The 22,766-nt window shown below is 38.4% G+C and overlaps 1 protein-coding gene across 4 annotated transcripts in view; it reads right to left on the bottom strand.

Moving 5' to 3' along the window:
- The window catches only part of SCFD2 (sec1 family domain containing 2), a 400,714-nt gene that overhangs the window by 312,519 nt on the left and 65,429 nt on the right, over positions 1–22,766 (bottom strand). For all 4 annotated transcript variants that reach the window (XM_019469986.2, XM_053901589.1, XM_019469978.2 and 1 more), the window contains exon 4: positions 11,832–12,007. In XM_019469986.2, the coding sequence (XP_019325531.2) occupies positions 11,832–12,007 (176 nt within the window). The remainder of the gene's footprint in view (positions 1–11,831; positions 12,008–22,766) is intronic.

Here is a 22,766-nt window from a genome sequence, read left to right as displayed (position 1 = left end):
CAAGCATGAAAATGAAGGGTGTACATTCTGGGACATACTTGTAAACAAGGTCAACGAAGTCCTTAGTCTCACTTATCTTACAGTCTAGCAAGGAAGACAATGTATTTCTCAGTGACGTAAAGTCCGGGTAGGTGGTCCAGGGCTGGTACAGTGTTCACACCATCTTCAGCAAACCAACCATGGTCCTCCCATCATTCATTTCAACATCTCCAACGCACAGCTTCCTCTCGCGACCCAAGATGGCCACGCCGGCTCCTGCCATCCCGGCTGCATTTCAGCATGCAGGAAGAAAGGGTAAGAGGCGTGTGTACCTACCCTCTCCGCGCACAGCCTGAAAGCGGCCCACCTCACTTGTGCTTGTGTCTCATTCACCAGAACCTAGCTGCAAAGGTGACTGGGAAGGACAGCCATTATTTTGGGTGGCTATGTGCTATGTAAGAAGTCAGAATAGGTGTTAACATAAAAAGCTTCAGTCCTATGTCTATGCAAAGCATCATTCTGAACTCTCATAAAGGACTTAAGTAGTTATTCGTATTCAGGTGCCATTCTGTGGCAAGTGAACTCCATGTTTATAACAAACTTCTCAAATTCCCACAGGCAGGCAGGTAAGCCTGCTATGGCCAGCATGAAAATGAAGAATGTACATTCTGGAACATACCTGTAAACAGGGTCAACAAAGTCCCTAGTCTCACTTATCTTACGGTCTAGCAAGGGAGACAATGAGTGTGTAAACAAAAACTATCAGCAAAGGAGAAACAAAATTAAACTAAAGTGATGACAGAGCTACTCAGGGAAGGCTTGGCTTTCCTGAGGACGTGACATTGAAGTTTTGATCTGGACCAGCCATCAGAAAAGCTGGGGGAAAAAAACCCTAATATTTTAAAGTCCCAAGTTTTCCTATTTACCAGAATCAATGTTACTTCAGCTCTATTTTTCTTTTTTTGACCTGTTATGCAGGGAAGAAGTGTGTGTGTGTGTGTGTGTGTGTGTGTGTGTGTGTGTGTACGCATGCACGTGTTCACATGTGCATGTGCATGTGCATGTGGCTGGGAAAAGGAGATCTATAACTTAATACTGAAATTAATACTTAGGAGTTAGCCATAATGTGGCCATAATGTGGTTCTCCAGAACCATGAGAAAGAGGCCCTACAGCTATTTATAGGGAAAGGAGGATAAACAAAGCAAATGGTTAGAAAAGTTGTGAGAACATACAATCTTTGTATTCAGGAGTTATTTTTTTCGCTTGTTCTAAGTAGTGTTTCTTGGTGTTTGTATTTCTTAAATAGTATTAACTAATTTCAGGTCGGTTGTTCTAACTAAATTTTAGTTAGTTCATAATAGGTAATCAGCAGTTGTGAATAAAATGTCTCACATGTTTTTAATCAAAATGAGTTACATGCAAGATAGGTAAAAAGTAGGCAAATTCAATAATTAAATTTTATGTATCAGTAGTGATTTAAAACACTAATCATGGGTTTAATTAAGATAATCTGTCACAATTTTTAGCAATGTAAAGGCAGTGTTTTTATATTTAAAATATTATACAAGTTATATTTCACTCTAGGGACCAAAGCTAAGTCAACACATTCTTAAGCTATCAAGAATCCACACAGAAAAAAAAATTTTTTTTCTACTTGAATTAAACACTTTATTTTAATTACAATATTGGAGTCATATCTGGAATTTGAGGAGGGCTTGCTCGAGCAGTCCTGTTTTGGAACATTGTGTGGTTGTGGTCAGATGTCCACTGGAGCTACAACCACCTGAAAGCTCCATGAGCTGGGCATCCAAGATGGCTCCCTCACACAGCTGGTAGGCAAGGTTGGGGATTCTACAAGAGCCCTTGTCATCTCAAAAATGGAGGTCTCAGGGTGCCTGGATTGCTCAGTCTGGCATCCAGCTTCGGCTCAGGTCGTGATCTCATGGCTCATGAGGTCTAGCCCCGCATAAGGCCCTCTGCTGTCAGCGCAGAGCCCACATTGGATCCTTTGTCCCCCTCTCTCTGTCTGCCCCTCCCCCACTCATGCTTTCTCCAACCCTGTCCCCGTCTGTCTCTGTCTCTCTCTCTGTCTCTCTCTCTGTCTCTCTCTGTCTCTATCTCTCTCTCAAAAATAAACATTAAAAAACATTAAAAATATGGAGGTCTCAGGGCAATTAGACTTCTTACATGGCAGCAGGATTACCCCAGAGGTAATGATGTATTCACAGCATAGTGCACTAGGCACAAACTTACTGGGGGGAGGGGGGGGCCTAGGAGGGGGGGGGGCGGGGAGGGAAACCTCCTCAATTTATGAAAAGTGCTACAGTGAAATGAATACCTCATGTGCCAAGGCATTTGTCATAGTCATGGCCAGTGAAGGAAAACTGCCATTTAAATAACATTATTTTAACCCAATGGGCAATACAGCAGTCAGGAAGACACCAAGTCAGACCTAAGGTCTGAATTCCTACCTTCAAAGCCCCATTTTATTGACTCTAAGATACCACTGATCATAATATATACCATTATTACCAAATAATATATACCATTATTTTATATACTTCCAGCAAGAAACAGAATACTGCCATTAAACTAAGAAATACCATGAATTTCAGGATGCATCCCAATTCCAGAAATACTAAAATGTGGGGAAAAATTGACATCTTAGAATCAATGAAAAATGGTAGTATTCTTCTGACCAAATCTGCCCCTTTTATTTTCAGAATGGAAAATTACCTTTGTTATTTTCAACCCAATCATTAAAAAATAAAGTTTTCCTATGTATTATGTTACAATCTCCCCCCTACATCTCTTTATAGGTACAAAACTGCTTAATACAAATGTCCAAAGAGATAACTAATAAATCCCCATTTAACTCTTCTCCCAAAATATTTAAGACATTTCATTCAAAACAACTGATTACTGTAGGGCTCTCCAAAGGGACCACCAAAAAACAAAAACAAAAACAAAAACAAAAAAACCACACCTCTCTTCTGAACAAGTTGAGAAATAAAGCAGACCTTAGTAAAGGCATGAGTCGAAACATGCCTTTTTTTAGTGATAAAGGCCAGTCTGGGTGATAGAATATTAGGTCTGTCAGCCAAGTGGCTTGTTCCTATGGAGCTCCAGAATCAGACAGCCTTTTCCCCCGGGTCAGGGGCAAGCTCTGACCAGGGAGCCCTCCCACAGGGCAGAGCACCTACTCCCTGCTGCCAGCTTGCTCTAAGGAGTAAGAAGAGTGGAGAAAGAAGAAGGCAGATTCTGGTGCTGAAACCGCTGAGTACCACAGTGCTCTCCACAGACAGAGCACCTCTCGAGAGGAGAAAAGGCAGAGTTGAGCCCATTCAATCATCCCAAATTTGCCAACTAGAAAAGACAGTCCTCTTCCCAAGAGAGGAGGATGTAAAGGGTCAGAGACAGACTAAGAGCATGCCTACAAAGACCCACCTCATGGAAATCTGGAATGGGGGAAAGTTGTTGTTCTCTAATACTTGCCTTTGCAGTTATTTTGATGTAATACTGTAAAAAACACTGTGACATAATAAGAACTATATATTTAGTCTCTGCCCCCAGTTCCTGGCACACAGCTTCTAAAATCCTTATATTTTCCTGAGCGATACAAATTCTAGAATCATCATTTGTTCTAATATTTGGTCTTTGACCCTGGTTCCTGGTACACAGAACTCCTAAATCCCTTGCAATTTCCTGGATGATAGGAGCATCTTTTGTTCTAATGAGGTAACTCTTAGTGGATTCCTGAATAGTTCCTGAGGACTGGTCACCAGAAAGACCAAGCTATGAGTAGAAGCTTGGAACTTCCAGCCTTACCCACTCTTCTCCAGGGAGGGGGAGGGGCTAGAGACTGAGTTAATAATCAATCATGCCTACATGATGAAGCCTCCATAAAAATACTTCAAGTATACAGTTCAGTGAGCTTTTGGTTTGGTAAACACATCCATGTGCTGGGAGGGTGGCACATCCCATCCACATGGGGACAAAAGCTCCTGCACTTAAGACCCTTCCAGACCTCACCCTATGTACCTCTTAATCTGAGTGTTCACCTATATACTTTGTAATACCCTTTATAATAAACTGATCAAGTTAAATAAATGTTTCCCTGAGTTTTGTGTGCCATTATACCAAATATCAAGCCCGAGAAAGGGGTTATGGGCGACCTGATATCTAACCGGTTGGTCAGAAGTATGAGAAGCCCAGACTTGCAATTGATGTCTAAAGTGGGGGGAAGGGGGGGAGTCTTGTGGGACTGCGCCTACAACCTGTGGGGTCTGCACTAGCTCCATTTAGTTAGTGTCATGATTGAACTGTAGGTCACCCAGTTGGTGTTTAGAGTTGGAGGATTGGTTGGTGTAGGGAGTCCTACATGTTTGGTGTCAGAACTGTTGAGAGTTGAGTATAAAAGAAATAAGAGGTTTTCTTTTAAACATGCTCCACAGTTTTCCTTCTCAGGAAAAATCCTATGAAAAATCTCCTTAATGTGTAAACAGCACTCAGGACTGCTTTGGGAATCATCTTTTTCTGCCTCGTACCTCACTCTTTATCCAAATGATGTGACCAGCACTTTTGCAAGTGACAAGTCACAACAAAACGGGACCTCCCAGGGTGTCGGTGTGGTCAGGCATGGAACTGAAATGAGGCATTACTTCCAAGCCGCGCCACATGGCTGGGGACCTCACAGAAGCTCTAGAGGACTGGGAAGGTGAACCCCCAGTTTGTTACAGCACAAGCAGGCATACTCTTTAGCTAAGGGAAATGTGATTTGTTACAGAAGAGATATTCTGAAATTTAGTATCTCATAAAAGGAGTTCATTCTACCCATAAAAAAACTGGTTTGACAACTAGTAAAATGGTATAGCTACTTTTCACTGCAAAGGCAAGTGAAATTTAAGACTAAAGCAACATGTACCTGGGATTTGATTTCAAACTCCCTTTCCAAGTGTGATATTTTAATTTAGAAATGTAAATTCTGCCCAAAGAAATAACTGGAGATGGGTAACACATATGTATAAAGTATATTATTTTAGGAAATATAAACACAGCTGCCTCTTCTACCACAGAGCTTGCTACTGTTTCATAACCACAGTAAATTATGGTCAATAAAGTTTTTCTTTGTGACAATTAGCACAAAAACATCAGACATGCAGATTAGAGACACTGGGATTTACATCTAGCTTTAAAGAAAAATGCTGTTAAATATTATCAAACAGTAAATACAAAAAGGCAGTAACATTGTCCTAAGGAACAACTTCATTTTTCCTTAACAAACTTTAAGTTAGAAAAACAAAGTCTAGGCGAGAGTATGTTGAAGGCATTGCTCTTATAAAATAAATTGGCATTTGTAATATTTGTGGTTCAGCTGAAAGAATAAATAACTACTATTTATTGAGTGTTTACTAAATGTCAAGCACTGTACTTAGTGATGTACGTACATAATTGCATTCAATCCTAACAATAGCAGACACTATGAGGTAGGCAATTTGATCTTAATTAGATGAGGTGACGAAATCAATCTCTCTTGCTCCACTCTAAAAAGAGATTTCTTCGTAGACGACTATCCAAAATAAGTAAATCTGTACTTTAATTTACTGAGGAGAGCACCTGTTGGGATGAGCACTGGGTGTTGTATGGAAACCAATTTCACAATAAATTTCATATTATAAATAAATAAATAAATAAATAAATAAATAAATAAAGCAAAGCTACTCTTACAAGTGAATACATTCATGAATAGAATCACATATGTATCCATGTTCAGATTAAATCTGCTCTTTCCTACATTTGAAACTTGAAACAGAAACAATTATTTGGCAATGTGCACACATGTACCAAACACCTAAAACACAGACTGTGATATTGGACCTTGGAGATAAGGGAGAGGAAAAGGAGTTGAGAAGCTGTTTTATCTCCTTTGGTCTTTAAAAGCATATTCACTGCTGATAAATATTAGATTTTTCCCCAACAACGCTCAAAAAAGTTTCTCTTTTGAGCACACAACATGATCTTTCTGTCATTTTCAGAAGCCTCAGCCAAACATAAGTCTTATGAATTGTACTCAGATCTGTTGCTGATTTGTCATAAAATCGCCTAAACCACTGAACCAAAAGATGGTAGTGTAGAGGAAATGCAGTAACCTGTATTTAAGTATAGATTTCCAGGACCAATTTCTTTTTCTTAACCAAGATTGTCTATAATGTTACTTAGGCCATAAAGTCAACATTGAGGTCCCGGTGACAAAGGCCTGTTAGAAAGTGGTGGAAATGAGTCTCCAAAGAAATAAACAATTCTCCGTGCTGACTGAGATTTGCATCTAAGTGGCTCTCAAGCTCTTTGGGAAATGCTAGAAGTTGCCTTCGTCCTCAAAATAAACTTAGATGCTCTACTATCAAACTAACGTCTGTAAAAGGGATAGCTCACCGTATATTAGGACTTGTTACACTAATGGGTAAATGTATACTATATAAAATAAGCATGTCCATATACAAAGAGCAATTATGACGGCCAGTCTACAAGTTTGCCTCTGCTACAACACTAACATGCAAGGATCCAAAAATGATGGAGAACACAGTGCTAGCCGGGTAACGTGCAATTATGATAAGAAGTAGGGTTTTTGCATTTTAAACGCTTACTTCTTTTCCCCAGTGTTTTTATTCCTTTCCACTTGCTGAAAGAACCACACCAAGTCCTGTGGTCACATCTGAGGCAGTCTAATATGGAACAGGATTCTAAAACTTAATTACAAATATAAGATGGCTTAGCATTAATACTGGATCAAGTTTCTTCAGAAACCTCTAGTGAGTTGAAAGATGATCATTCCTGGGAGAAAACTGCTCTGCCTTGTGTTAAAACACTTTTGCTAGACTTTGGAGCTAGAGAATCACCTTAGAGGACATAAGTGGTGGGCAGCAGAGGGTGAGGAAGCTGTGTGGCAGGGCAGTGGGGAGGGAAGGAGTTGGAGCAGTGGCCTGGAGCAGGTTATCAGAGCCTAAAGGACTATACAGGGATCCAGGGGGGAAGTAACAAGTCTACAGGTTGTTAGAACCAAAGAAGGTGAAAAAAAGCACTCACTGGAAGTTGGAGAAGAGCAGTCTCCAAAGACCATGTCAGAGCCTGAGCAGGAAGGTGAGATCATCTGAACAGGGGAGTGGCAAAGGCAATATTCTGGCTGGGGTCAGAGCCTGCAGAATGAGGAGGTGTCTGTGCCGTGCGGGCAGCAGTGGGGTCTGCTGGTGGGTCCCGGAGCCTGAGAGGAGTGAGGAGGGCACCCATGCACGAGGGCGAGGCAGGGGGAGCACAGGGCAAGATGTCAGAGCTCCAGCGAGGCGAGAAGGGCATGCACGTGGCAGCTTCAGGAGGACCGCCTGTGTGGGAGGCGAAAGAGAACATCTATGTGGACTTGGCCATGGCCTGCAGCAGGAAGACAGAGCCCAGGTGAGGTGAGGAGGGTGTGAGAGGCGCGGCAATTCTAATGGGAAATTGGTTACATAAGGGGGGAATCTATCATGTCATTCAATATGTTGAGGGTAAGGGGAGACAGGTTCTTCATGGTCAGAGAGGGAAGTTACAAACAGGGAAAGGGAAAAAGCTACAATAACCCTGTGGTATTAGATCAGAATTGTGGTTAGTATGAACTCATGGCCTTTAATAGATAGCTATAGGTATGAGTATACATGAGATAGACAGATGCAGATACAGATAGCTGGATCTTTAGAATGATTAATAAAATTCCACTAACACTAAAATAAAAAACAAAGTGAGCAAAATAAAAATAAATAAATAAAAATAAAATACTAGACATTTAAAAATGGAATATAACTATATATTCAAAGGAGATTTAAATATTTAAGAGAAGTCTATGAATCAATTTCTGCCAATAAATTTGAAAATACAAATGAATAGCCAACTTAAGCTAATATCAACTACCAAAGTCTCAAGAAGAAACAGGAAATTAAATAGATCTAGAAATATTTAAGTGATTAAATCAGAAATAAAAATCTAAATCTAACAACAACAAAGCTATGGGGAGGTGGTTCTTTAGAGATATCTCCCTGTTGAGCAACTGATTATTCCTTTCTTATACAAATAGCTCCAGAAAATATAAAAATGAAACTTATCCTGATTCTTAAAAAAGTACCATAACCTTTGTTTTAAAACCAGACAATGGCACCACAATAAAGAAAAATCATATGCTAATCTCACCTAGGAGCATAAGTGCAAATAGCTAAGTAAAGTATTCGCAAACTAAATCCAGCAGTGGGGCAGGACCAAGTTGAACTTATCCAGGAACACAGTAATGATTCTTTAACATTAAAAAATTATGACTACAAGTTACCACGTTAACAATTAAGGGTGAGAAAACCCTACATAGTCATCTAAAAAATTCATAATCTGTATTAAATCAAATCCAACACTCAACATATGATAAAAACAACAGCAACAAAACAACAACGTAGCAAACTAGGTTTAGGAAGGAACATTCTTAGCCTGATTTTTAAAAAAGTAAAAAAACAAAAAACAAAAAAAACAAAAAACAAAAAACAAAAAAACCCTCAGCAAACATAATATTTAATGGTAAAATTTTAGAACATTTTCTTTAAACTCAGGAATAAGACGAAGATACCTCTTTTCACTGCCTCTGTTGAGCAGTATCCTCGTATCTGGTCAGTGCACTAAGAAAGAAATGGTGTCCAGTGTAGAAAGGAAGAAACAAATATAATGCAAAAGCAAAGTTTTTGGACATGTGATCACCAGGCAAGAGTCAAGAGTATTCCTGTGTGCCAGCAACAAACAATTAGAAAATTGAACCTTAAGAAATTCAACTCACAATGGTATTAAAATCTTTAAAATACCCACAAATAAATCTTGTAATTCTCTTTTATAAAGAAAAGCATAAAACTGGACATACTGATTTTAAAACATTGTAGTATTAATTCTGTGATGGATAAACTGACTAACCTGGAACGGACTAGAAAGTAAGAAACATGCTCACTTTTATGTGGCGTCTTAGCATATCATATATTAGTAGGAAAAGGATGAATATCTTTTGGCTCCAAATAACAGAAAACCAACATTTTTTAAATGACTCAAACAATGAGAAGAATAATTATATCACAAAACAAGATATTTGAGCTAAGGTTCAAAGTCATCAAAGATCCAGACTCTGTCTTCCTCGGATCTCAGTGAGCTCCCTTCATTATCAAAACTGCTCATGTCACAAACATACATCAAGAGGCAGAAAAAGGAAATTGTTTCCTAATTATGTATCTTCTGTCAGGGCAAAAGAAAACCTTTCCTAGAAGTGTTTCCTAGAAGTGTTTCCTAGAAGTGTTTCTAGGTAGGTAGTCTAGCAGACTACCCTTCGCCTATCTTTGGCTTGAGCTGCTAAACTAATCATCAGGTAAGGAAATGAAAATGCCAATGTATTCTGAGACCAATCAGGATTTGCCTGAATCACATGAGAAAAGAGCAGACACTGGAACAAAACTGATGCTTTGCCAACACGAGAAAGAGGAAAATGACTCTTAGATAAATAATTTATGGTACTTGGAGTATTTCATAAATAATGTGGGGAGATTAGACTATCCATATGGAAGAAAAGAAAGTTAGGGGCGCCTGGGTGGCTCAGTTGTTAAGCATCTGACTTCAGCTCAGGTCATGATCTCACAGCTCATGACTTTGAGTCCCACTACGGGTGACCACGAGCCCTGCTTTGGGTGAGCTCGTGCCCCCACTTCGGGTAAACATGAGTCCCGGATAAGCCCCACTTCTCTCTCTCCCTCTCTCTCTCTCTGCCCCTCGCTCACTTGTGCCCTCTCTCTCTCAAAACAAGAAAAGAAAGATCTGAATGATACCATAAACAAAAATAAATTCCACGTGCATTAAAATTTCACATGTCAAAAGTAAATTTTTAGTGGAAAATATAGAACAACATGTTTAGAAATTAGGGGTATAAATAGGTTTCTAATATAAAACATAAATAAGCACAAATCATAAAGGATAATATTAACCAGCTAGATTACATTAAAATTTTAGGCTTCTGTACAATATACTGGAATTAAAGTTAAAAGATAAACCACATCCTTGGAGAAGTATTTGCATGATATGAGACAGTTTTTCTGTTACCCAATAGATAAAAATGGGCACAATATAAGAATGGGCAATTGAGGGCTGACAGGGTGGCTCACTCAGTTGGGCGTTTGACTCTTGATATTGGCAGGTCATGATCTTACATTTCATGAGATCAAGCCCCACGTTGAGCTCTGGGCTGGCAGCACAGAGCCTGCTTGGGATTCTCTCTCCCTCTTTCTCTGCCCTCCTTTGCTCTTTCTCTCTCTCTCTCTCTCTCTCAAAATAAATAAACAAACAAAAAAACAAAAAAGAATGAGTAATTGACAGAAGAGGAAGATTGAAAAGCCAATAAATACTATACAAGATGTCCAACCTCATCAGGAGTCAGAATTGCAAACTTACATAAAGAAATAGCACTGACTCCACTATTTAAAAAAAATGTTCTAATTTGATAAAACTGAGTACTGGACACTATGTAAGGGAACAAAATGTCATCCATGCCTAGTGCAAGGGTCAACTAGTTCAAACTCTTTGGTGATCGCTTTTGGGATATTCAGTGAACTCAACAATATGCATGGTCAACAATCTAACATCCTTTCCAAGGTATGTATCCTACAAAAACTCTTTCACATGTACACCAAAAAACATGTCCTGGGAGATTCACCATATTCTTTTTTCTCTATTTCTCCTCCCCCTCTCTCTCTCTCTCCCTCTCTCTCTCTCTCTCCACTGAATTTCCTCTCACTCTCTCTGTCCCTCTCCATACACACACACACATGCACACGCCCACATACAAATATGGAATATTTGAATTGGATAAATAAAGTGTGTATAGTCATACAATCAAATAGTATGGTATAGTTTAAATGAACTAGATCAATACATGTCAGCTTGAACTATCTTAAAAGTAGGATGTTGAGAGGAAAACACAAGTTGTTTAGGAATATTTATAATATAATATTACTTACATAAAAAGTAAAAGCCAGAGCCCAAAATTCTGTATTATTTATGGATAAATAAGTATTTAATAAAATATAAAAACAAGGAATTGAGTTTGTGAATACCTCTGGGAAAACAAAAAGGAGAATCAGAGCAAGGAAGGGAATAGTATCAGAAATGTTTCAACTTTATTTCTAGTTTTATTTCTTTAATGAAAAAGGATATAAAGTAAATATAAAAATGTAAATTATTCTGATTCTATGTGGAGAATATGTGGATATGTCATATTATTTTATTTAAGTTTGAAATGCTTTATAACTTCTTAAGTTTTATCAATCATGAAAAGGTCCTGACCCAATACAAATCACTTCAAATTCACCACATTCACAAATGTAGTTTGCCTTCCCTCATCTTTTACTAAACATCATTTTAAACCACATGCTAGATGTTATCTGAGGATTAGTGTCAGAAGAAATGTAAATAGTAGCAATATTCTACAAGAAAAGCAGCAAGGATTGAATAAAGATGCCATGGAGATCAAGAAAGGTCCAAATGGCATAAAGTTGAAGAGGTTCCCAAAGGTTAGTCAAATGCTCAAAAGACATTCTTGATATTGAGTGAAAAGCCAAAGAGGTCACTATAAAAAAAAAAAAAAAAAGGTATGGAAAATTCCTAGTGTAATTTTAATTTGGAGGTTCTTAGAGAATATGATATAGAGCATATGTCAACAATATGACTTATTATTAAGACTACAATAAAAATCCAAGTTTTTCCCCAGAAGTGAACATTTTAACTATTAATATCCCAAGAAACTCCCATAGCAACATACCTGGAGAAGGAGTCTTTCAAAAGCCAGAAAGTTGTCCCATTTGGCAGTCTGTGGGTGTTTCAGAGTTTGAACTGTGGCCAGCCCAAGCTGTAGGAGCCCGCAGTGACTCACTAAAGCTTTGAGGTTGTTCTTGAAGAGATGAATATAGGACAGGAGCTGCCCTGGAGTGACTCTCCCTGGAGAAACAATAATTTATCAATGGTGAAATCATGAGAAGAATGTCATCAGTAATACTACTGCCTTGCACTGGGCAGAACTTCAGAGTTGACGGCGAGCTTTCCTAAGCCTTTGTGATTCTTAAAACAACATGGTGACAACAGCAAATTTGAAACTATTACCTACATTGCACAAGTAAAGACGCAGATGTTAAGCCATCTGGCCAAGGCCATATTGCTAGTAGAGTTTATCCTGTAATTCTACAATGCCCCATAAATAAGTTCTCAGATAAAGTTACACCAGTAAGTATTGGTAAGCTCAAAATAGGGTGCCTCTCCAAGACTGAGGACATAACAATCGAAGAAGCAAAAAGGCAAAATTTCTAATGGTGCACGTGTGTACAGAAAGTCGGAGGAGAAATCTGTTATGACTGGAGCTAAAACCTTATCACTGGTATCAGTGGGTTCATGACAATATTCATGAAGATAAAAGCTGGCTGTTACATGAAATAAAAACCTATGGAGAACTGGAGTGGCAACAAACAAACAAACAAACAAACAAACCTGGAAGACAAGGCATCAGAAGAAAATGTTTGGCATCATTTTTACTAGGGTGGTTGCCTTGACCTAGACCCAGAGCCCCATCTCATAAAGGACTAGAGATTGTAAGAAAAACGAAACAAAATGCCTGTTGAAGATTCACTCCTTCAGAGCCTCTAGCTCCAACTTTTGCCTATAGCAGTCCTTCAAGTGTTTTAACATTCTCCAGGGTCTCAGACTGCATTCCTGCCATTCATCGGTACTGTGGATGAAACTCCTGAACACCAGATTCTCTCCACTGGACAAGAAGGCGGCAATGGGGCCGAACTTAGATGCAAGTCTGGTAAATCTTTCCTGCACATCTTATTCTGTCAGTGCTGGGCTTGATTTAATCATAGAACTGTGTCTTAATGGTAGAAAGCAACTACCATCAGAAATTTTGTCTAAAACAGCATATTACTAGTAAATTTTTTAAAAACCTCTTGGTATGAGAAATAATAATACTGTCATTGCATGTTTTTTTATTCATCATTTTCGTGAAAACCCAGTGTGTGAAATTTGAATAAACAAACTTTTGTGTTTTAAGTCTTGCGTTCCCAGAAATCAGCATAACATTTCCCTCTTCTTCAGTCATTTTTCTAGTATAATAAAGGCACAGTACATTAAAATATTTAGATACAGTATGTCCTGCTAAAACTTAATTGTTCACACACAATTGGCAAACGGAATAATTTCAGTATTACACAAAAGTCACATCTGTTCATTTGTCATTTTTTCTCATTATTTTAACATTTTGTGCCACCTAATAGCAGGAGCTGAACGCTGCAAGCCATAAGACGAAACAAACCATGATACCCAGTGCGCACGCATTTCCAGCTCCTTCTCTGGGCTCTGCCTGGCCATGTGCCCCTGCCTTGGAAGTGCTTCCTGTTCTCCTAATCTTCGGCACAACTAAACAGCCTCTCCTCCTCTTTACATCCCCTTCCAGTAAGCTACCTTCAACTCTCTGGTTCACATAGAGTCCTGTATATGCTGTAACATTTCCCTTTGTATAGAAATTTAGCATATCTTTTTTATCTATGCTAGTATTTTATCAAGATTCCTACTGGTTTTGTCAGTGCTCGGATTATTAATTTGCAAAGACTTTTGAATGGGCCTCTGCTAATGGTATTTTTTTTTATCATGAATCCTGATTCCTAGTATGTGATTCTGCAAAACAACTTTTCCAGGAATGTATACACATTATAGCAAAAACACCCACAACAATACATAAAGGTAACAGCTCTACTAAAACGAAACCATAGGTCAGTAGGCAGGACCATCAGAGAAAAATTCAACAGTTAAAACAAGACAGCCTGAATCTTGTGCGTGAAAGATGCTTTAGGAGATTTGTAAATAACATACAAAAGGCTCAGAGAGTAGACTGAACAAATAGGTTTATATCCCTTCCTTACTCCATCAGAATGCCAGAAAAAAATAAAAAGGGATAGAAACACACAACAAAGAGACTGTAAGATAGTCTATATGCAGACAAAAGATTTCAAACATTTTGCCCCCATCTGTTGGTTATTTTTGTAACCTACATTATATACTAAAACTTTCTTTTTTGTTCTGTCAACTGCAGATGGTAGCCTCCAGCTTTCCATGTTCTAAAAAGAGGACATTAGTCAACCCCCCCCTTACACTTCCCTTTACTTATTTCCCCTTTTCATCTTTCAAATCACCAATACTTATATTTGTACCTTGTCACGATGACAGGCATTTATATTTTTTTCTGTAGCCATAACACAGTCTTATGTGCTCTTTCTATGGTTTCATTAGAAAAGTTCAAAATCAATCGATAGTGCTTACATCATTATAAACTATATAACTACTAATGACAGAGCCAAATTAAGTGCTATGATTACATTTCCTTATGCATATAATACTCTGCTCCTAAAATGCTCTATGGCATATTTTTTTCTTCCATTCTTCCTTTTCCCCTCCCTCCCTCCCTCCCTCCCTCCCTTTCTCCCTTCCTTCCTTCTTTCCGTCCTTCCTTCCTTCCTTCCTTCCTTCCTTCCTTCCTCTCTCTCTCTGTCTCTCTCTGTTCTGATAAGGTATTATCTGCCTTCACCGAAGCTTTAACGTTTTCTAACCTCAAATACACTCTCTTACCTTTGGAGTCTGTGCGGTTTTTTCCTTCCTCAATACTGTCAAACCCTTCATGGTCCCATTCCAACATGGGCAGACTGTTTTCTAGGCCTTTCTGCACAGCCAGCAGCCTGGAACTGCTTTTATTGCTCTCCTCTGTTGGAACTGTTTCATTAAATCCTTGATTTTTCTTTCTTGGTATACTGCCTTGTTTTGCTGGACATCCTCAAGTAACTTCCTCAGAAAGGAAACTTTGAAGAAAGCAGAGTTTTTGTGTCCCTGAAAAGGCATTTTCTTGCCCTCAGAGTTTCATAATAGTTTGTCTGGGTCTGCAATTCTAGGTTGCCAATAATGTGCTGTTCACTACATCCTGGTTTTCATGGTTGCTAATAAAGAATGTGTGCCAATCTCATTCCTGTCCCTTTGTAGGTGAGATTCTTTTTTTCCATTTGGGGGCCCCCAGGCTCTTATTCTCTTGTACTCTAAGAACTCACAGTGATTATGTCTAGTTTAGAAGTCTTTTATTCTTTCCACTTTCTTCTCAGGAGGCCTATTCAGTTTGACTTTCTTCACATCTGGGAAAGTCTCATTCTTCCTTTGCTAATTTCTTATACTCTGCTGTCTCTTTCTTTCTGAAACTTCAAATATCGTTCTTAGACCTCCTAGATTGGTTCTCTATATCTTTTATCTTTTCTACCAACTTTTCAATGTCCTGTTCTTTCTACATTTTAGGGGAGTTTCGTGACTTATGTTTAACCTTTGGCTAAATTTTGTTTGGATACGTACCATACAATTCACCCTTAAAATATACAATTCAGCAGTTCTTGGCAGAATTGTACAGCCATCACCACTATACACTTAGCATTCTCATCACCCCAAGAGAAAGCTCATACCCAAATTCCCTTAGTTATGAAAAAGATATTGCTATAAATCCATATAAATCAGAAGATAACCTGAATGAAATTTTCCACTGGGAGACATAACTGTACTTAGTTATAACTGAGAAACAGCAGAAATGAGAATATTCAAGTAATGATAACTGTAAGTGAACTCCAACTTTATAAATATATATATATATATATAGTCATTTTTATCTATTTTTATACTATTGTCATGTTTATCATATTAAAAAAATTTTAGCTAAAATATAAATTCCTGGAAGGTAAAAGAGGGTTGGAAGTATACTAAATGATGGAGCAAAACAAACCATAAAAATAAACCTCCTAACCTCAGCCACCCATAAAAGGCTTTGCCATGAAAAGGTAGGGCAACAAAGAGGGAGCCACCTCCCTAGAAGACACCAGCAACTCCAGGCTCGGGAGCATCAGGTAAAACAGGTGGAAAATGAGGATATAACATAAAGTAAAGCATACAAATATTAAGTGTACAGTTCAATTGATATTTACGTATATATCTACCATGTAACCACCACTCAGATCAAGGTATGGAATATGTTCAACACTCTAGAAGATTCCTTTGTATACCTATCCAGTCAGTAATCCCACAAAGGTAGACCATTACTTCTGCCTCTACCAGCACAGATCTTTTTTTTTAACTGCTTTTGAACTTCATATAAATGAAATTACACATATGTACTCTTTTGTGTCTAGCTTTTGTTCAACATTATCCAGAATCTCGATCTTTTTTTTTTTTTAATGTGCTTTATTGCTCTAAATGATTGTACTGGGTTTTTTTTTTTTTTCATCTATTCTGCTTTGATTGCTTTTTCATCTATTCTGCTTATATTTTACAGTTTGGAGCCATTATAAATAATGATGCTATGAACATTCTAACACATGTTAGACATAAGCACTCACTGGTGGATGTAAGCATTCATTTCTACTGGCTATATGCCCATGTGTTTGCTGGGTGGGTGTATATTTAGCTTTCGTTGAAACACTTTTCTAGGTGTAGCAATATCTTCACACATTTTAAATTTAACAATTTAATTGGGGCTCCTGTGTGGCTCAAGCGTCCATTGGTGGCTCGTTGATTAAGCGTCCATCTTCAGCTCAGGTCATGATCTCACAGTTCACAAGTTCAAGCCCCGCGCTGGGCTCTGCCTGGGCTGACAGCTCAGAGCCTGAAGCCTGCTTCAGATTCTGTGTCTCCCTCTCTCTGCCCCTCCCCTACTCCTGCCCACTCACTCTCTTTCTCTCTCTCTCTCAAAAATAAAATAAAAAATAAACATTAAAATTTTTTTAATTAAAATTTTAACAATTTTACATAATTTTTAAAGTGTACATGTAATGTTTAAAATAAGGCACAACTGGGGCGCCTGGGTGGCTTAGTCGGTTAAGCGTCTGACTTCAGCTCAGGTCACGATCTCGCGGTCCGTGAGTTCGAGCCCCGCGTCGGGCTCTGGGCTGATGGCTCAGAGCCTGGAGCCTGCTTCCAATTCTGTGTCTCCCTCTCTCTTTGCCCCTGCCCCGTTCATGCTCTCTCTGTCTCAAAAAAAAAAAAATTAAAAAAAATAAAATAAAATAAGGCACAACTGTATGACTAAGTTTCCTTCTGGTATTTTAGCCAAAACACTAATAAGAATGAGAGAAAAGAGGGGTGCTTGGGTGGCTCAGTTGGTTAAGCGTCTGACCTCGGCTCAGGTCATGATCTTGCCGTTCATGGGTTGGAGCCCTGCTTCAGACTCTGTGCTGACAGCCAGAGCCTGGAGCCTGCTTTAGATTCTGTGTCTCCCTCTCTCTCTCTCTGCTCCTCCTCTGCTCACTCTCTGTCTCTCAAAAGTAAATAAACGTTAAAAAAAAAACTTTTTTTAAAGAATGAGGGAAAAGAATCACAAGGGAAACTATATTGTCATATGATTAGTATGCTTCTTTATTTTATTTTTCTCATAATATTTTTCATATTTATTTACTTACTTTCTTACCCATGTTACATAGAAAAAGGCTTGGAAAGCAAGAAAGTAATTTAGGAACAAAGATTATGTTGAAGAGCACAATAGTGGGGAGGGAGGGTGTACCTTCACTTTTTAGTTCATGTACATTATGATTTGAATTTTCGAGAAGCAGGTGCTAGTATTACTTTTTAAATAGCCTCTTAATTCTGAAATAAAATCACGTATGCCTCAGGTAAAATAAACAGATATGTGTTTTTGTCTGGGAAATTTGAGTTTATCACTCTCACTGATTTATACAATGGATGAAGCATTGACTTTCAAGGGATAAAGAAACAGAAGAGTAAAAATAACTACCAGGTTCCCACCTCTGTTGAGGTCAAAGGGCAAAGAAATATGGTCAGCATCCAGGTGGAGAGATTAGTCAGAAATGAGAAACAAACTTCACGATCGTGATGACCATTAGACGCTGAAACAAGTTATTAAAGAAGGGAAAGGGAAGACATTATAAATCTTCTCCCGTAAGGATCTGAAGGGCAGTATATACAGCCATCTGTATAGTGAAACCTGGATAAAGTCCAGCTGGAAATTGATGTCCATTTTTATCACACTATATATACTGAAGGTTTCCTGGGCTATCCTTTAGATCGCGTATGTTTCTTGTTAACACAAATTTTGAGCTCTATGGCACTACAAAGATAGAGTAAGAAACTAATGTGAAAAGAGCATTTTAATTAGGCAAATCAATTTAATCAAATCATTCCAAAATTTAGAATTTTATTGCAAGATATGTTTTCAAGATGGTGTGGAATAAAGCATAACTGCTGTGGGACCAGGGGTCACAAATAGGAAATAAACAGCTTTCCCCAAAAGTTACACAAAACAGTGAAATATAAAACCACCAGAAACATTTATGGTTTGGTTTTCCTTGGAAATGCAGCCTTCCTGAGGCTAACTTAAACACTGCATCAACATTTATAAACTCAGCAGAAAGCATGGAAGGGAACAGATAGACTACCCCTGTTTTCTAGAGGGCAGTATTCTAGGCCGCCAGGGAAGGAGCATTTCCTTGGTGGGTCTACCCCCACTTGGAAAGGAATTTCTGCTCTCAGGGAAGCCTCTATGGAAAGAAACTCCCATCTTGTAGCCATGAGCCTTCTCATCATATCATTCTCGGGTTTTTAAACTCCTGGCCCTTATTCTCTTGTTGAGGATCCCTTATGTGAAGAAAACATAAAAATAAGGAAGAAGAGGAAGAGAAGGAGGAAGAAGACAAAGAGGCAGAGGAAGGAAAAAGAAGAGAAAAAAGATGCACCAATTTAAGTTAAAAATATAGGGCCAGAGGGCAGATGCTTGAAGAAGGGACACTAAAAATTCAGATTCCCATTTTGCAAATGAGGGACACCGAGAAACAGAGGCAAATCAAGTTACATGAGGTGTAATAGGGAAGCATTTGTTTAATGACCTAAAAGCTTTCAGGCATTATTTTTAATTCAATGAAAACTTTCTGTCCATTTCTCTAAGATTCTCTATTTGCTTCGTACCCTTAAACAGAGGTATTGTTTAGGGTTCTGCCCTCCACCCTTCTCAACTATTCTACCTTCTCTCTCTAGTTGGTCAACCTTTTATTTCCTTTAGAAATTTACTACTTAGGCTTCGAGATAATCACTAGGTAACTAAATCCCAAATCTCAACTTTTGCTTCTGAAAACCATTACTCTAGCCACACATTTTCCAACTGAAATGATCAGGGAACAAATCCTTCAGACAGAATAATTCCACCTCTACATTGGGTAGAATACTCTTCATATGCAGTTACATAACCATTGGTCATTATGTTTATAATGTGTCTTACATGCCCAGGAGACAATAAATAATTCCATCATATGCCCTTCTTTGACAGAATACTTTGAATTTCATAAATGCTATGTTTCATATAAATCATCTAATTATCAGATAAGCAGATAATCTGCTAACCCCCCATCTTGCAGACAGAAAAACAGACTCAGAAAAGTTAAATGACTTATTTGAAGACAAAACAGTATTTTTAAAAATTTTTTAATGTTTTTTTTATTTATTTTTTGAAGGAGAGAGAGAGACACAGCATGAGCGAGGGAGGAGCAGAGAGAGAGGGAGACACAGAATTTGAAACAGGCTCCAGGCTCTGTGCTGCCTGCACAGAGCCCAACATGGGGCTCGAACTCACAAACCGTGAGATCATGACCTGTGCCAAAGTCGGACGCTCAACCGACTGAGCCACCCAGGTGCCCCGACAAAACAATATTTTATACATTTCTTATTCCCTACAAAGACTTAATATATAATATGAGCAGATAACAAATATCTTTTAAATGAATAAACATGATTGTCTATTACCTGTAGATCTGGATAATATCTAGAAAAAAATTTCAATGAGCTTTCTTTCCTTGTATTTTGACACCCAGCTATGATTCCACTGATCTCTAGAAAACTGTGCCAATCTTGTACCCCAGGAAATATGGAATTTTTTCATATTATGGTTATCAAAGGTGTTCCACAGACCTCTGGGTCCCTGAGACACTATCGGGTAGCCGAAAAAGTCAGTTATTTTAATAATAATACTAAGATGCTCCTTGTTTTCTTACTGTGCAGTGTTTACACATGGTACAAAAACAATGGTAGGTAAAAGTGCTGGGGCCTTAGCACCAACACAGGCAGTGGTGCCAAAATACACAAGTGGTCAGTCTCACTTCAGAATGGTCACGAGAAAACTAGAGGTCACTTGTATCAAATCTCAACCCTCAAGAAAACATCAATATCCTGTGTAAAGAAATGGGAAATATACGACAAGCACTTCTCGTACCAACTGTAACACAGTGAATGACTGGAGGAAAAGCACTGCTGTGATTACTTGAGTTGCCACTGTTTTCACGCCACATAATTCTTATGGAGGAAACAACTGAGAAACTCTGGTTCTTTGTACATTTTCCCAAAAAATGAGTGAAGTGAGCCTGTCACTCCAAGGAAAATGACAGTTGTCTTGTCAATGACAAAGGTCAAGTTTTCATATGAAAATTACAATTCTGGAATACTTGCATCTGCCCCTATATCTCTACACTCCAAATAATTAAACATTTTCTAATGATATCCGTGGGGATATCAACAAGTATGTTTTTTATATTATGTAATATGTGTCAATATCTGGAAGTTATGCATAATTTAGAGAACAAATATTTTCCAAGTTGTATGTGGTATAAAATAATGCATGTGTAACAGATCCATTTAATGTGCAAGAGAGATCTATGGGTTTAAATGTAACAGGATGGAAAATTCCATGATCTGGTATCATATTCCACAATGTCATTAAATCTAAGAAACTGCCTCTTGTAAAGTTGGCGTCAAAGAAGAATATCTTCAATTTTCTTAAAAGGTATTAAAATAGTCCTCCTTTTTCCAACTATGTATCTGTGTAAGGCCATTTTATTTTTAAACATTTCATCCAAAATATCATATCATAACAGGTTAACTGAAGAAGCAAATATGAGAATGCAGCTGTCTTCCATTAAACCAGACCTCACAGGTATGCAAAAATGTAAAGCAGTGCTACTCTACATTATTTTGTTTTAGAAAACAGTTATTTCTCATAAAAATGTGACTCATGTTTACATATAATAGGTTTATCATATTTTTATATTAATAAATAAATATTTTAAAAAGTCGTCCCTGCTTGAATTTCTTAAATTTTTTTTTTAATTTTTTAATGTTTTTTATTTTATTTTTGTGACAGAGAGAGACAGAGCATGAGCAGGGGAGGGACAGAGAGAGAGGGAGACACAGAATCGGAAGCAGGCTCCAGGCTCTGAGCTGTCAGCACAGAGCCCGATGCGGGGCTTGAACCCACAGACTGTGAGATCATGACCTGAGCCGAAGTCGGATGCTTAACCGACTGAGCCACCCAGGCGCCCCCCTGCTTGAATTTCTAATGCAATGTTTTCTCCTTTCAAAGAGACAACAGATATAATCCACATAAACAAAAGCTTGTGGGGTCCTAGACAATTTTTAAGAATTTAAAGTGGTTCTGAGACCAAAAGTTTTGAGAACTAATGCTCTAATCAATGTTACTCTCAGAATCCACTCCTAAAACTAATATAGCATTATATGTTAACTAAAAATTAAATAAATTTTTTAAAATGAATGTAAAGGACTTCCTGAGACCAAAAGTTTGAGAACCAATGTTCTAAATCAATGTCACTCCTGGACTCCACAAGAGAGTGATAGAAAAAGCAATCCATTAAATAAATACATAATAAACATCAACTGAACTAACAGAATTAATTCAAAAATGTACTTATTAAGGGGCACCTGGGTGGCTCAGTCGGGTAAGCATCTGGCTTTGGCTCAGGTCATGATCTCACTGTTTGTGAGTTCAAGCCCCATGTCAAGCTCTGTGCTGACAGCTCAGAGCCTGGAGCCTGCTTCAGATTCTGTGTCTCCCTCTCTCTCTGCTCCTCCCTCACTCACACTCTGTCTCTGTCTCTCAAAAATAAATAAACATTTTTGAAAAATTTTAAAAATGTACTTATTAATTTCATGAACATTTATTGGGTATAGAGTAAGTTCAAGGTCTTGGTTTGGTGTGGAGAATACCAAGAAGCATAGATAAGAGTTCTCAGGTCCAACTAGTCAGGGTTTGCTAGTAACTGCTGCAATAACGATATGAACAAAAACAGTACTGACAGGGATATAAGATGTTGTGTGTTAGAGAGGATGGAAGGGGATGAGAGAGATGATGGAAAAAGTGTTGGATGAGAATTTTAAAAGCCAGGAGACTGAATGGGTGTTTCAGTTTGGGTGGGGAAGGGGAAAGAAGTAGGGTAAGGCTTTGAGATCAGTTGCAATCATTAACTGAGTATCTATGTACAAGGTACAACAGGGGATACAAAAATATATAGTCTTCTAGGAAACTAGACGTAAGGAACAGAAGGCACAAAACAACTACCAGAAAGAGGAAGATAATCAGAAGAGCAGAGTGACAAAGGGAAAAGAACCCGAGGGAGAAGACATGATTAGATGCACACAGACATCAAGAGCAACAAGAACTATCAGAAAGGAAATCTACAAATAGAAACATTCATGCAGATGCGCCTGGGTGGCTCAGTCAGTTAAGCATCCGACTTCAGCTCAGGTCATGATCTCACAGTTCATGAGTTCAAGCCCTACATCGGGCTCTCTGCTGTCAGTGCTGAACCGACTTTGGATCCTTTGTCCCCCCGCCCCT

This window comes from Panthera pardus, unplaced genomic scaffold (genome assembly GCF_024362965.1).
Source record: "Panthera pardus isolate Hobbes unplaced genomic scaffold, ASM2436296v1 HiC_scaffold_13, whole genome shotgun sequence".
In the NCBI taxonomy this organism is placed as follows: Eukaryota; Metazoa; Chordata; class Mammalia; order Carnivora; family Felidae; genus Panthera; species Panthera pardus.
Note: the sequence above shows the minus strand (reverse complement) of the source record. Positions and strands in the feature narration are given on the sequence as shown.